General features: G+C 39.5%; 1 protein-coding gene across 1 annotated transcript in view; it reads right to left on the bottom strand.

Annotated features, from left to right (window-relative positions):
* The window catches only part of LOC142896069 (exostosin-1a), a 151,465-nt gene that overhangs the window by 25,411 nt on the left and 110,484 nt on the right, over positions 1 to 15,570 (bottom strand). The window contains exons 4-7 of the mRNA XM_076037540.1: positions 13,873 to 13,966; positions 11,447 to 11,554; positions 5,198 to 5,317; positions 1,208 to 1,340 (exon numbers count right to left, since the gene is read on the bottom strand). Coding sequence (XP_075893655.1) covers positions 1,208 to 1,340; positions 5,198 to 5,317; positions 11,447 to 11,554; positions 13,873 to 13,966 — 455 coding nt within the window. The remainder of the gene's footprint in view (positions 1 to 1,207; positions 1,341 to 5,197; positions 5,318 to 11,446; positions 11,555 to 13,872; positions 13,967 to 15,570) is intronic.

Genomic DNA, 15,570 nt, shown 5'->3' on the forward strand with positions numbered 1-15,570 from the left:
AGGCAGCCGAGTGAGACGGCTGTGTACTCGGCCCCGGTGGCAGGTTATTCCCTGAGCGGCAGCGCGGGAGATGGCAGCCGCTAAAATAGTGATTTACAGCACAGGTGTAAACTAAACCCCTCTCCCCTCCACCTCCCCCTCCACCACCACCACCAGGCCCCTCCCACCGCGTTCTCAGGATCCTTGCCTTCTTTCTTCCGCCTGACCCCTCGTGTCCACGACTCCACAGAAAGGCAAACATCGATCTGAGCTGCAGCCTCGGTCTGTCGAGATCCATGGCAGCATAGCGCGCACATCTCTGCACACCCACGTATACACCGACACAAAAAACGCATGCACGCACACACACACATACACACACGCAACGCTGGAGCATGCTCACTTTTCTCGTTGCCTGCAGCGTTTAGCAGCAGTTTTGTGCAAAGATTTTCGAAGCGGCGGCAAACTAAACTTACTTGACTTCCTGCAAACACTTCTAGTGCTTTAAATATTGAGCACGATATTCTTATTGTGCGGTGAACTCAGCACAGCAATATATGTGTGTGTGTGTGTGTGTGTATCTATATGGTGGCTGTAAAAATCCTGAATACCGACTCAAATGAAGTTTTCGAACACCTTCAACCAACAGTAGCCAAACATTTAAAGTAAAGCCTTACATTTTACACAATCTCAAATATCATCATTAAATATTTGCTTTTTAAGTTTCATAAGGTTATGACTGCATCAGACAGATTTTTTTTTTTGTTTGTTTCTGATTTCCTATTTGCAATAGATTTGTGACAAAGGACATTATGTTGCTGAAACATCCTGCAGAAGGCAACACAAGGGTTTTGGGTGACTGGACTAAAAGAAATTGCCCTTGGAGACTTGTGAAGAGTGAAGAGTGGTTCTTAATCCAATATATCACAAATGTGTTCATGTCGACCTTTGCACTTCCAATCTTAAATAAGAGAATCATTCAGTTAAATGATTCAAAAATCACAAATGATTTTAAAGTGATATTTGCTCACTTGTCTTCATTTATGAAGTCAACTGTTCAGCTGTTGCTTATGTTGGTGGATGGTCAAATTCAGTAAAATGGTACATCCAACATTTATGCATCGTTTTTTTCAATTTTAAAATTATATTAATTGCTAACACTCCAACTATTTATTATATTATATAGTGTCATTCTTTTAACTCTTTGAAAACAATGTTGAACACTCACCCAGTATAGCGTAGTAAAAAGGGAACTGAGCAGGGTCAGTCGAGTACTGCGGAAGTGCATAAAGACCACCCGGGAGGGAATTCCACAACAAGTGGTTTCTGGACACGTGGGAGTCGACACGGTCCTGGATAATCTGCATGGGAGAGACGCAAGAGTCGCAGTGAGAAGAGCAGGCAGATACTGAAAAAAATCGGACACAATGAAGGTGAAAACGAACAAATTGTAAATGTCAAGTGGAAGGAAGATCAGGTCCACCGAACATCAGGGCCGATGCAATGACCTGAAAATGTGACGTGAAGGTTACACTGATAATAAGTTGATGAGGTACTAGAAGGCAGCAGCATGCGCTACTTTTGTAACTTCAAATGTGATCTTAATTTCATTTATTCCAACATCCACTAATGTTAAAATGATATTTAGAAACAAGAAATATAATAATCTCTATTATAGCAGCATGAATGGATCCTTAAAACATCATGATATAAGTTGGTGTTTGAAGAGAAATATCATGAGCCGTCTTGCGGCAGCCACTGCTGAGAGAGCTCTCTTAAAGAAGCCAGACTCTGAACCAAAAAGAGAGAGAAAAAACAAAACAAAATTTGAAACGTTTCACCAGGGGCACCAACTTAATCCCAACACGAGGAGTCCATTAGTTATTTATCTGATACCATTCTTGGGCTTGTAGCAAAGGGTTTGTCGGTTGGGGCCCTAACGGGAACGCCGACAACACAACACTCAAACCCGATGCAACACCACTCGATTGCATCCAGAGGGCAACAAGTTTGAGGGAGGATGCCTTGTGGTTTGAAATTAAATTGTGATGTTTTCAACGCAGTGAAAAGCAATACGGCAAATTGAATGTGAAACAAAATAATGTAAGCTGCATTCCGTTACCCCTAGAATTGCACAAAACCTAAATATCGCAATAAAAAACTTGTAATGGAAACAGCTAAATTTCAAAAACCTCTCAAATGTCGCTAAAAGGTTTTGACGCTCTCATGAGGTGGTTTTTCAGACGTATCGATATAGAGGTATATTGGAAAAGTGTCATGAAAACAATTTTTTTGCATTTACACGTCGCCGGACGTGATGAATGGGGTCACGTGACCAGTTCACAGTAAAAAAAATGGGGCGTTATGTTTGGACGGAGGAGACGGAATGTAAGTAATCAAAGAGAAAAATATAACAACCATTCTTGACAGCAAACAAACGTAAACAAACGTAAACAAACAAACGCAAACATAAGTCTCACGGGACGAGATTTTACGAGAATTATGGCTTATGCGCTTCACACCATATCATTGGAAAACCCTGGAAAAACACAGTTGTAATTTGTCGAAATATCGCTTTTAATTTGCGAAAAACTGTTATGGAAACGCAGCTGTAGACAGTTAAGTCTTTCATTCTTCATTTCCACGTCCCAAGCCCTGTGATAATGACGTTGTCAGTGTTGACATTAAAACCGCATATTGAAAATTGCATAATTAAATAAGAAAATAGAAAAAACATTCAAAACATTGCCTAATGAGAAATGATTCAGAGGAACTCTTGTTTTCCCCCCTTCGACTAACAGCTGCTGATCTGTGGAGAATTGCTTTGGCACTTATAGCCAACTTTTAACACACACCCACACACACACTGTCAGTGTGTCGCAGTGGGACACCCCAGTTATCAACAACGCCCCATTTCACACATTTGTCCTGGCTGTGAATTGGTTTTTGCGCATCTGGCCACCTGTTCATGACTGACATTGAACTTCTGGGTAATTTCATGCGCCGCTAGCACTCAACATTTGTTACCCTCGCCTAATGCTAAATTTGATCCTCGGTTTTCTCTAATTGTTTGCATAAACATGAGCAGCCAAAGAGGCAGTATTATAATTTGACCAGGTTAATCTGACAACGCTTGAGTTCACGTTTCATGCAGCTTAATATAAATTCATATGAATCAATTAAAAATCCCTGCAGATTCAGGAAAATACTATTCAAATCCACAAGGGGTTATAACTTATTATATATGTAATAACATTGTCATTGTCACCAGATATATACATCTAGCGGTGTCATTTCATCAGGGATAGAGATGCATGTCCTGCTTGTTCTCTTGATGTTCACACACTTGCGGCATTATATACAATAAATCGTAACCCAACTACGTCCTTGATCGCAGTAGCGGGGGATGAGTTCTTTGCAAGTTTACGAGGTTTACATGCTGTGCTTGTGCTGTAAAATCAGTTATTGCCCCTTTAAATATCAGTTCGGACACCTACATCACCTACAGGGGTTTTATTTAGAAACATCACACCTGACAAAAAAAAAGGCGTAAAAATACTGTATGTTGTGAAAGAAATGATTTCTACATTTATGCATGCCTGTAATCTTTCCAACATCACTTATTTTATTATGGTCACGGCAGTGATTTAAAGCTCACTCTAGCATTTAACAACGTCCCGTGTGGGTTATTACCTTCCTGCCTTATGTTGTCATTTTACGTTATAAAGATGCAATGCTGAGGTTTGAGTAAGGGTAACTATGATATTACTGCAGTGAAGGATGGAACAATCCTGGGTTTTGTGTACACATGGAAGATAACGCCAAAAATAATATACCCTATAAGAACGTTTGCAGTGATTGCACTGATGTTATGAAGGTGATAAAACTTTTGGTAGTAATAAAAGAGGATTATTATTGTTGTTGTTATGTGTATTTGTTTAAAGATACTAAAGAAACTAATCAGGCTCTGGGGTCCAAATCAAGGCTTTCAGGAATCTGGGAAACGGCAACAGAGGGATAAACTAAGAAGTTGGTTCATCTGCACCGGTGAGACAACCTGGCCTTGTTGATTCTCGCCAGCGAGGCCACTTAATGATGCCGCTTCTAGCTTTCTAGTCTCATCGCCGGGTGTTTACACCTACACACACTCGCTCTGGCTGTAGCTGCACTGCAAGGCAATGATGTTATATAATCATCAATGATCAATGTCACGTGTTATAAAATAGATGTTTCTGTGGATATATTGCACATTGTTGATTGAATGTCATTCTGCAATTTGTGGCCCATGTTTTAATAGCTAAAAATGGCTTCCTAACTAGAGTTGTTAGGATTATTCCATAAACGTAATCCAACTACTGATTACTCCTTAAAAAGTGATTACTTCTTTAACTGCTTTGTTATCAGTTATCAGTTATCAATTACTAATTACTTTAGTTTAAAACAGATAAAGTAACAGTTGAGAACATCTTGTTTCATTCACATAACGTTCAACAAACCACAATATTCTTTGATTGAGACGAGATGAACTCAAAGTAATGTTTGTATTTCCAGCTATCAAACACAATTGCTGTTTTTTCTTTTGCCGCCGCCATGCTTGTTTTGGTGCGTTATTGCATATCAAAGACGTTGCATGCACGACTGCATCATCAATCTTCGGCGACATCATCATGTCTGGTGATTATTCATGATAAAAAGCATAATTGCCAAGTGCTTTTGGTAAGAGTGCAATGATACCTTGGATTCATTTTGTTTGCCAGTGACAGGTTACAGGTGATCTAGGCTAAATTAATGTTTTAAAGTTGCCATTTGAAAATGCTAAAGTGTACTGAAAAATTTCCCTGAAAAAAATACCTTGATATCATTGGAAAAGGGGCACTTGGGGATGATCTTAGTCGCTTAGAAAATTCGGAAGGTAGCAATCCGTTCAAAACTGAAAATTGAACATGAAATACGTGGATTAAAAAATGCTTAATCCAACAGACAACAGATATTGTTTTAGATTTGTGTGTGTCTGTGCGTGTGCAAGTATTCATGTATCAAAAATGGTTCATAGATGTTGAATAAAATATTTGCTAACACTAAAACTGTTATCGGTGAATGAATCTTGCCAGACACACTTCTACTGGACAGGTGAGGAGTTGTTAGGAGTCAAGTATTTTACGATAGCCATTCAAATTTCCAATCAAGGCATTTTTTTTTTATCCCCTACCCTTTTTACCTCCAGAGTTGTTAAGACGATTTTGGCTACAGAAGAAAAATAAGCGTCCCAGAGGAACTGGGTCTGCTGGCGGAGGGCCAGGATCCTGTCGTGACCCACGGAGCGGGTAATAGAGGGCACCTGGAGAAAGAAGAGAAGAGGGAGAAGAGTAGAAGGACAAAGTGACAGTGAGATAGGGTGAATTCAAAGTTTATAGCACGCTGCATGAGACGAGAACCGGTGTGTTCGGCAGACAGGTGGAAGAGGCAGAAGTAATTTGGTCGACAACCAGAAAAGATTAGGAGTGAAAATTTGCTTGCCCTTGAGTCTCTTCTGCTTCCCACAGCTTTTTTTTCCCGTTCTTCAGACATGCGGTAACCTCTTTGAGTCCCTCCCACACCGAATAATAAGGGAAATACTGGCAACTCTCTTGCCCGTTGGCGCAAGTTTGTGTTTGCCACAGATGAGCAGTGTGCGATCTCTTTTGTATGGTGGCCCATTCAACCAAATTCTCATGTACATAATTCTTATGTAGTAAACCAAAAAGTGTGAAACAATTCAAACATATGTTTTATTTTAGATTCTTCAAATAGCCTCCCTTCGTAGTTTGTAAAACTACGAAAGAGAATTAGGGCCACAAGAAAAAAAAAAAAAATAGGATAGATTTTTTTTTTTCAAGGTTCCAATTCGAGAATTAAGTTGAAATTTCGAGATTAAAGTCAAAATTTTAAGAATAAAGTTGAAGTAAAAAAGATGAAATTTCGTGAATAACATCGACATTTTGCAATTAATGTCAACAACAGTCAAAAACTTCAATAGGCGCTGCGCACAAGTCTCGTGGAGTACTTCCGTTTTCGCCAGTTTCCTGATTACTGTGGGTGAATCTTGTGGGCAACCTCCTCCAAGTTTGTTGTTTTCTTTCTTCTGAACAGACGTAAAGTTCGACAGAGCCTTGTCAATGTCCTAATACTTATTACCGCACTGTGTTTGTGTGCTCGAAGAGCAAGGATTTCCTTGTCACTAAACCCAATTTTGAAGTACAATTTCACAAGTTGTTCCACCAAAGACATGTTGACAAGTGACAAAGGTGTGCGAATGCCATTAATTGATTTATTATTAATCTCGATACGTTGACTTTATTCACAAAATTTTGTCCTTTTTCACATCGCCTTTATCCATCTTTTTACATCGACTTTTTTCCATGAAATTTTGACTTTATTCACCAAATTTCAACTAAAATTCAAAATTAAAACTTATATTAAAATCTCCTTCCTGTAATATTTTTTTCTCTTCTTGGGCCCTAATCCTCTTTCGTAGTAAAACACATTTAGCGCTATTTAACAATGTTTTCTTTGGTACATAATTCCATATATCTTAGTCATGTATTTCATATCTGCTATCAGTCTGCATGTACAATGTAGAAATTAGTAAAGAAATTAAAAAATAAATGAAAAATTTTGCTTGGGAATATATTTATATATATATATGTATGTATATACTGTATGTATGTATGTATGTATATATGTATGTATGTATGTATGTATGTATGTATCTATCATAGTGTCGTAATGTTATATTAGAACTCAAAAAGATTGATAAAAAGATGTAAAGGTTTTTTTATCCCACTTTTTTATGGTTTCCTTTGCCTTAATAAACAATGCTTTTGGATAATGCCGCCCATCTACTCCGAGGTAATTCTGCCTATATGCACCAACAAACTGCGCTTGCTACCAAAATATTCACTCCCCTGTGCACCTTAGGCAAGCCTCCGTCCCAAATCACATTGTCAAGGAAGACGTGAGCAGCTGGCTGCTGGCCTTCAGCGGTAAGACCCCGCAGTGACACGATCAAATCAAGAAAGATGAGGATGCTGCCAGCATAGCCAGTCAGCTAAACACGTTGACATTTCCGGTGGGAAGGAAAAAAAACAAAAAAAACTGTTATTGTCCAAAACTGACCACAGGACAAGTTGCTAATTCCCTTCTCAAACAGTCTGTGCACAGAGGAGTGTCCAGTTTCATAGAGTCTTATATGAGACTGCTGAATGCCTTGAAAATTTCTATTATTAACTTTTTTCATGGTTAAAACTAGTTGCAGGGGGAAATGGATTGACTGAGGGTGAATCCAAAAAATGTCGGAGGCCAAAACGGAGGTCAAAAGTTCAGTGCAGGAACAACTGTGTTGCTTCACCAACTAATTTCTGCATGATACATTTATTTGTGCGTAATAAGTCAAAGCTTTTCCATATAGCGGTGACGTAATGTATCTGCATATTTTAAGGTCCTGTATGTAAGATTTGGCTTGATTGATGATTTTTAATTGGTAAAATCTTGCTGTTACTGCCCATAGACATTAATAAAAGTTTAATATCCCAGTACAATAAAAGTAATTTGGTTTTCCTACCCTTAGAACGGTTCTGAAACATACACATAAGAATATACATAGAGCAAGGGTCTTGCTCCCAGCTAAGTGCCATCTTGCACTCCCCCCCCCTTTTTTTTTTTAAGGAAGCCGTATATGGAAAATCCGTACCTGGCTTATAAGTGTTTTGTCATTATAAGTATCACATTTTTGAATAAACGCACAAAGAAGAAGGTGGCCTGCGCACTGCGAGGGAGCGCAGGCCACCGTAATTCACTGGTAAACTCAGGAGGGGGAGGGAGAGTGGAAGACGCTGCAAACTGCACTTGATGTCGGTGTTTCTTCGTCAAAATCTGCAAATATTACACACTATTCCAACATTACACACTTACCACCACTAAAAAGTACATTTTTCATTTGGAACATGTCCATCTTTGCAAGATTATGAAATTGGAAATAATCTCCCGCATGGCAGTGCCTGACCCAGAACTGTCAGAGAGCAATTCAATAAGTAATTTTTAAGGGTTTTCATTTATTTCTTTTATATAAAGAGCGCTTTTGTTGAGAAACCTTCCAGGGTGCTTTGATTTTGCTGCTAGGGGTCAGGCAACCCCCATTTCGGATGATCCACAACCTCTATCCCATGCGCTGGCAGAGCCTCTTCAGGTGCATTTCCTCTTTGGCCAGCTTGGAGTGAGGATGCCGTTGGCGACCTCTACTCGTTCCCCCGCGTGGTAGAGTGAGAGCACACAACTCTGCAACCCTATCTTTTCCCATTTCCAAATGCAACCCCTGTGACTTTCTGATGTTTGTCACAGTTTGACGATCATTTGCCAGCAAAAAATTCTAATGATTTTTTGGGGTTGTTGGCCCTTTGAGAGACTTGATTTAGCTAAGAAAAGTATTTTTTTTTTACAGGTATTTAAAAAATTATTAAAGGTCCAAAAGCAAGCTCCTGGTTGCCCAGGTAAAAAAAAAAAAAAAAAAAACTCATGCCAAACAGTATTTAATTGTTGTTGTTTTTTTGATTTTCAGACTTTTCAGTCAGAAATCTGCATTGCACAGTTGAAATTAGTTCACTTCATTCCTGTTACGTCACTGGATCCAACGACAGCAGAGTGAGCTTTAATTGCTCAGCCCTCCAAGGCAAAATATAAACAAACTCCAATCAAATCAGCTATTTTTTCCTTCTCTGCCGACGACGCTAATGGTCTTTAGGTTTCCCAGCAGGGACGCTGAGGCGCCTTGGTTTCGCCTGTGCGTGTCTGTGCGCTTTTGGTGTCTTGTGCGTGTATCTGTGCCTGTCTCCTTCTCCGCGGGGGGGAACTGGGAGTTCCACATATTAAGCGGTTAGGTATCACACTTCTCAGTGATGTAATTGAAAGTAATGAGATTCAACTCTCGCAGTGGGTGTCAGAGCTCCAGTGTGTCGAACAGTGAACGGCTCCATGGGGGTGTGACGAAGAGACAAAGAGGGCAATACTCCCACAATCTGGTTATTGTTCTAACACATTGCGCTGTTTGTTTTCAGACATCTGAGACAAAAAGGTTCCTCAATGACAAAGAAATCTTAGCAGGGGGCTTCTGAGCCTTATTTTCTCTATCATCTGTCATGATTTGACTACATCAGCGAGATCACTGCAGTAATTGAGCCACCAGGTTTGTGAAGGGGATCACAGAGTGGAACAAATTGCCCAGCAGAACATCTCATGTGGGACCCCTGGCTTGACACCATGATTGGTGTCACCAACAGTAACGATAAAGATGCTCGGTACTCAAAGTTCCTGATCATGTATTGTGGATAAAGTATGAGTAATCGTGATTGCTCGCGGCTCTCATAGTCAGGTCAGAGTAGCTGCGTTTCCATTACAGTTTTTCGCAAAAGTAAAAACGATATTTCTAAAATTTTGTCAAAGTACAATTGTGATTTGCAGGTGTTTTCATTGAATGGTGTGAAGCACGTAAGCCGTAATTCTCGTAAAATCTTGTCCTGCGTGACCAGTTTTTTTATTGCGATATTTAGGTTTTGCGCAATTCTAGGAGTTATGGAAACGCAGCTAGTGAGAGATCTTCTTTTCTCTGTATTTTGTGTTAAAGGGCTGAGACAGTTTATCAACGCGCAGCCCTAACTCTTCATTCGCCTATTGTTTGAGGTCAACCACTAGAATACTTATGTTAATATTAAACAAACCCTGAACTATTTAAGAATCTCGAAAGATCAATATGGCCACTCCTTTTTCTTCCCTATAACGCTGCTTCCAGCTTTAATTTCAATTGAAAGCAACACAACACTGTTTCATACAGAGCAGCCATTAAATATCATCTAGGTCCTTTTTAGAATATTACTTTAAATACATAAAGAGATAAAAAAAAAAAAAAAAAAAGAAAACACTGAATTAACATTAAATGCATGCTAATATAGCATCACACCAAGAAAAAGTGATGAATACGCTTTGAAACCATCTCCACATCATATTAGAAGTATATCAACCTGAACTTGCTTTCATTTTTATTCATGAATGGCTGCTATTATATCATTTATTATTCATTGTCATGTGACATGGAGACATGCGCATATAAATGACCATCCTAAATTATGCTGATAAATTTCTGTCTCCCCGCTCTCAATTTTAAACTGATGGTAACTTGAATTCACATGAAATAAAACCACTCAAATATTCCGAGACCCTTGAATTATTCACGTTACACCTTTCATTTTAATTTCCGTGTTTATCTCCTGGTCCAGGCATCCTTTTTTTCCCCCTACTGCTTTCATCAGATGAGATTTAAAGGTTTGACAAGGATATCTGAGTATGCATGAGCTTAGCTCAGAATGTTAGGATTCTGTGTTAAAAAAGTGCTTTTCACAGTGTGCACAGAGCCTCAGGTGAGAAATTGACGTCAAGAAATTGATGATTACTCTCACTCAGGGTGAGGAGGCTGTTTTGGCTCTCTCCGCACCTCACCAGCCTCCTTTGTGATTGTCCAGCCGGTCACTGCTAGCTTGTGGGGATGATGGCTGCTAGCTTGCATGCGGTGTAGCTTAGCCCACATATCAGATAAATGCAAACAAATAAAGAGTCTATAGAGGTGTCACTATTGTAATCAGCTCGACGTGTGATGCAGAACCTTGAGAAAAATCCAATGGGCTTGTTTCTGAGCAGTAACACGGAAAAAGTCAAGTCTTATGGGAAAAAAAGCTAAAATAAAGAGTTAAAAAGTTAAAAAGTCTTTTTTTTATTATTATTATTATTCATGGATCCATTTCAATGGAGAAACCAAACAGCCAACTATATTGGATTGCACACTACCCAAGAATGCTAGGAACTGAGAGACCAACTACAACAAAAAAAAATAATTAAAGAGAGAAAAAGAAATCCCTAACACACAACTTTGCATCCATGTGCTGCTGTCTGGTGCTCTAGGTCATCCAGGTGGCACAGAGTAATGCAGAGTAATTGGACAATGAAAATATCAGAAACCTTCTCTCCCACTATAATTAAAGGAAACAGAAGGACATTTAATCACAGAATAATCCAATTTCAATGTAAATAGATCCGGACGAGTGTGAGCGAGTTGCTTTCGTGAGAAATAGAAATCAGATTGCAACTACGGGTAATGCAATTAAAAACTTTTTTTTTTTTTAAGTAACCAGGCCAGAATCTCCTTTTTCCAGTTTTAAAAAAAAAAAGCCAACTCTTCTACTGAGAAAACTCCATTATTTAACAATGGGTACATTAAGCCTCTATCTTCAGAAATATATACATTTTAAAAATATTTTCAATGACTAAAAAAAGAACATCTTTGTCAAACCACAGCAACAGCATTCACCTCCGAGAGGTCGGAGGTGGAGGGCGGTGTGTGGAACCCATGTGTCCCACAATTCCTCCCTTCCTCAATGTTTCCTACCTGCAAGAGCAGCCTCTCATCTCCCACGATGGCGGCTTTCCGCCAGTCGATGACTTCAGAGAAGGGAAGTTCCCAGCCATTGCTTAAAATGACTGGAATACAGGCTGCCTGTTAGGTCAAAGGAGAAATGGCAGTGAGAGATCATCATATCATCATCATATTTGGATCGTGGGGGAAAAAACAGTAATGTCAGGAAAGAGAGAAGACCCTTAGGCACTGGAGCAAACGAAGTAACAGTAGGTTCCCTGACAGTTAAGCTGCCTTTGGACTTGGATGAGACAAAGAAGAAGTTAGTGAAGGTTCTGACCTCTCTCTTGTTCAGGGTTCTGCTGATAAAACCCTTTCAAGTGTTCCAAGCAAGTGGAATTACAGGAATAAATGGCTGTGCAAAAAGTTTGAATACTGAGTAAAATGTATTTCAAATCTATACAGGCACTAATCACGAAAGGGGAACAATTCATCAGACATTATTCTCACTTCCGAGTAGCTGTCCGGATTGCTGTGAAGTCATTTGACGGCGTGGCTCTCGGTACCATTTGTCATTTGTATCTAATGGGCCACACTGATTGCGCAACACTACTCCGCTGGTAATCTCTGCTTTCAGTGAGAAGATATGAACTTTTCTGTCATTTAAAAAAAAAAAAAACATTTGTGATGTAACCGGCTGGATAACACTAGTAAAAATGTTCTTTTAGAATAAACATTACATTATTATCTGACATAATCTGACATCTTTAACAGGTTGCTTGATGTATGTTTAGGAAGTAGGCACAAGTATAAATGCAGTATACTCAATCCTGTTGTTAAACTATTTAGCTACAGGATTTCTGTCCAGTTTTAATACATCTATACTCACTAAAAAAAAAGAGGCAAAAAAAAACTGAGAAAACATGACTGCCAAAAGCAGATGCAGAGCTTGACCTGATCCACGGCGTCCAAACAACACAGAGCAAGGCAAAGTGATAATGAGGGATGAGCACATCTGCGGTCTGATACGCTCTCCCCCTTTCCACCCGTGTATCTATAGAAACAGGCCTCTTCTACGGCGGAGAGATGACAGGTTGTCAATAGCAATAAAGTCAGTTGATCGCCCCACAGACAGTCTGACGTGCTTGCTTTTAGCAGTGATCCGCTGGATAAGAGCAAAAGGGAGCCTGATCAACCACTTTGCAATTAAAGATTGGCAATATTATCTTTTAATTTATGATTGACGTCCAGGTATCTTATGACTACACATGCTGTGCTAGTAAAAAAAAAAAAAAGTACATTTTAAAGATTTTGTTCCAGGTGGTTTCCAATTTTGACATGTGACAAAGCACAGTTAAAACATATTTTAAATGTACATTTAAAGAAAAAAGTTACTTTAGGATCAATAGAATGAATGTTGCATAAACACCTTCTGATCAAGTAGAAACAAACGTATTTTCCAAGAGTTTGAGATTTGTTATTTACATACAAATGAGAATCATTATTATATTATCATTATATATTATAATTATCCTATTTTTGTGTGATAATTTAATTTTACTTGTGACAAAAACAGGCCCCTGTGAATCTGTGACTTATTGTTATATGGCTCACATGGAGGCCTTTGTGATGCCGAAAGAGGGCGTTACCCATCGTGGTAATCGAAGAAAATAAACATTTCTTCTATGTAGCCAGCAGGCTGACACAGAACGGAAACTCAGTCGAGCCAATTATTTCAGGAACTCTAAGCAGTGAAATCCCCATAAGTGCTGCCTTTAACTGAGGGATACAATATGAACTGCGGCCCTTTGAAGAAGCAGTAAGCCACTACAGCCCCAGCTATTCTACTGCTGATTCTGAACAGCAAGTCACCACGGTGCCTGCTGAGCCTTCGCCGCTGACTGTCCCCATCGTAAACGACTTGTGTTGTCCCTTTGTGTTGTCCCCCCTTGGCGAACTATAAAGCGAATTCCCCATTTTTAGATGTTTCCTCGTAATCTTAATCTAATCTAATCTTGAGTGTCAGTTTATATGTGCTGACTGTGTTTTTCGTACTAGTCTCAAGGCCTTAGTTAATTTCAACTTTCCCGACACAGCAAACCAAAAACGTGGGTTTAAATGTAAATTGTACTTGGCGTTGATGCAGGTTTTAAAAATATTCTGCTGAGACATTAGGGGTCAATGTAAGACATTAGTCAAACAACTGTGGCTTTTCCTTTGACTTCACTGTAGCTTTGCCTAAGTTGTGTGACTTTCTTTGTTTAAGACGTCAGTAAAATTCCAAAAAGTGATCATCCATCATTTCAGCACGTCCCTAAATGTTTTGTGACACAATAGCATATATTTGAACTAAACCCCTCTTGATTTTCTGCTCATTTGTAGACAGATTTGATGTTGTAATGTGCCAATTTATCATCCACAGCAGCACAAACGTGCACTTAATTTAAACAAGTACACACCTGCAGGGCTTCTAGGAACCGAAATGACCCAAGACGTCGTCCTCTGGGTACCAGGCAGAAGCTGGAGTTGTGTAGCAGCTCCTGGTAGTCAAACCTACACGAAGAAAAACATCAGTGAAAAGGTGATAAAAGTGAAGTATCTACTGCAGCACAGATTCAACTTTTTCCTCCTGAGGGACTTCTTGCAAGTGCTACAGGATGAAAATTATTTCACAGAGGAAAAAATAATGATGATGTATTCGTTCAAAGAAGGAAAACAGACAAATGGAGTAACAGACAAAGGCAATATTATAATATTATGCTCAACTACACCAGTAGAAAAGGTACCAGAGCTTTGCGTGTGACGAAACAAAGACAGTACCGCCATACCCCAGGCTGAGCCTTACTGCGTTAGAAGCCCGCCTTCAAGTAACTGCTTTTGGTTGAGGTCGCAAACCAGGTGGAGCGAATGAGGGGGGGTGGCGCAGTCATGGCGGAAGCGACAGAGACGTACGGGGAAAGATTTCTCACCGCCGTCTCGCCACCATCAGCGGATTCGTCAGAAATTACACACGTACACAAACATAGTACTGGCGGTTTTACTGTCGAAGTCCACGTCTACCACAGCGAGTATACTCGTGTACGTGAGCGAAGAGCACTACGTACTAGTCACCTAAAAAAGAAAGAAAGAAAAAAAAAATTCGTCGAGCTAGGCTTCATTTCACCCGAATAAAAAAAACTCTACCGAGACTCACAGCTAGCACGGCTTTCTTCGGGTATTAGTAAGTGAAGTCAGCATCCAGGTAACATTTTGATTTTGGCTGCCTAAGACAACTGGTTTCCCTCGGTTATAATATTTTCTTTACGTTCATTAAAATCGCCAGTAACATGTTGCGTACGTGTATGACGGCGGCGCAACAGCTGTTCGCGAAGAAAACTGATTGCTCAACCCCCTCACCCCGCCCTCTCTCCCGCCCCCTTCCACTCCATACCCCCGACGACTTGTTGGCACAGAAAATGTGAAACATTTGCAATGTGAGACACAGCAGGTGGATTTAAATTCTTCTGTTCACATTTATTCAAGATTTTTAACTTATTTTACTTACTTAATTAACATGTGGTGAGGATGTTTCTGCTATCCATGTTTTTGAGTAGCATAAATGTTTTATATTGAAATGCTGTGTTTAAAGTGATTGAGGTGTCAATGTAGCAGCTGCTGCCAGGCGCAGTTCTTTCAACAAAAACATCTCATTGGAAAGTGTCTGCATAGGCTACTCATTGTCTGCAGTCTATGTTACCAGCCAATCCAAAGCAGAAAGACACAAACACTGTATACTTAAGTATTTGTTCTATTGTTGTATTTATCGCAAGTCATATTGTTATCGCAACACACAACAGCATTATCGCATATTACATGTTTTCCTAATATCGTGCAGCCCCAGAACGTGCTATTAAGCAATACTAAATATTGAGCTTGAACTTTTGTCATCATTTCAGCGAGGCAAAAGTGACATTAGAACACAACCTCGCAAGGTGCATTTTGTGTTTTTGTAAAGCAATACAATAACACAAAATTCACACTATAGGATTTAAAAAAAAACTTAAAAAAAGAACATCTGAGTTAAAGGATGTGTATCGCAAAGGGGATGTGGTCATTAATCAGAGTTTGAAGTCCAGATGGCCAGTGGGTAAAAGTGTCCCTGGAATTTATTGTGTGCG

This window comes from Nelusetta ayraudi, unplaced genomic scaffold (assembly GCF_046127955.1).
Source record: "Nelusetta ayraudi isolate G7.1 ecotype Tasmania unplaced genomic scaffold, CSIRO-AGI_Nayr_v1 ptg000052l, whole genome shotgun sequence".
NCBI lineage: Eukaryota > Metazoa > Chordata > Actinopteri > Tetraodontiformes > Monacanthidae > Nelusetta > Nelusetta ayraudi.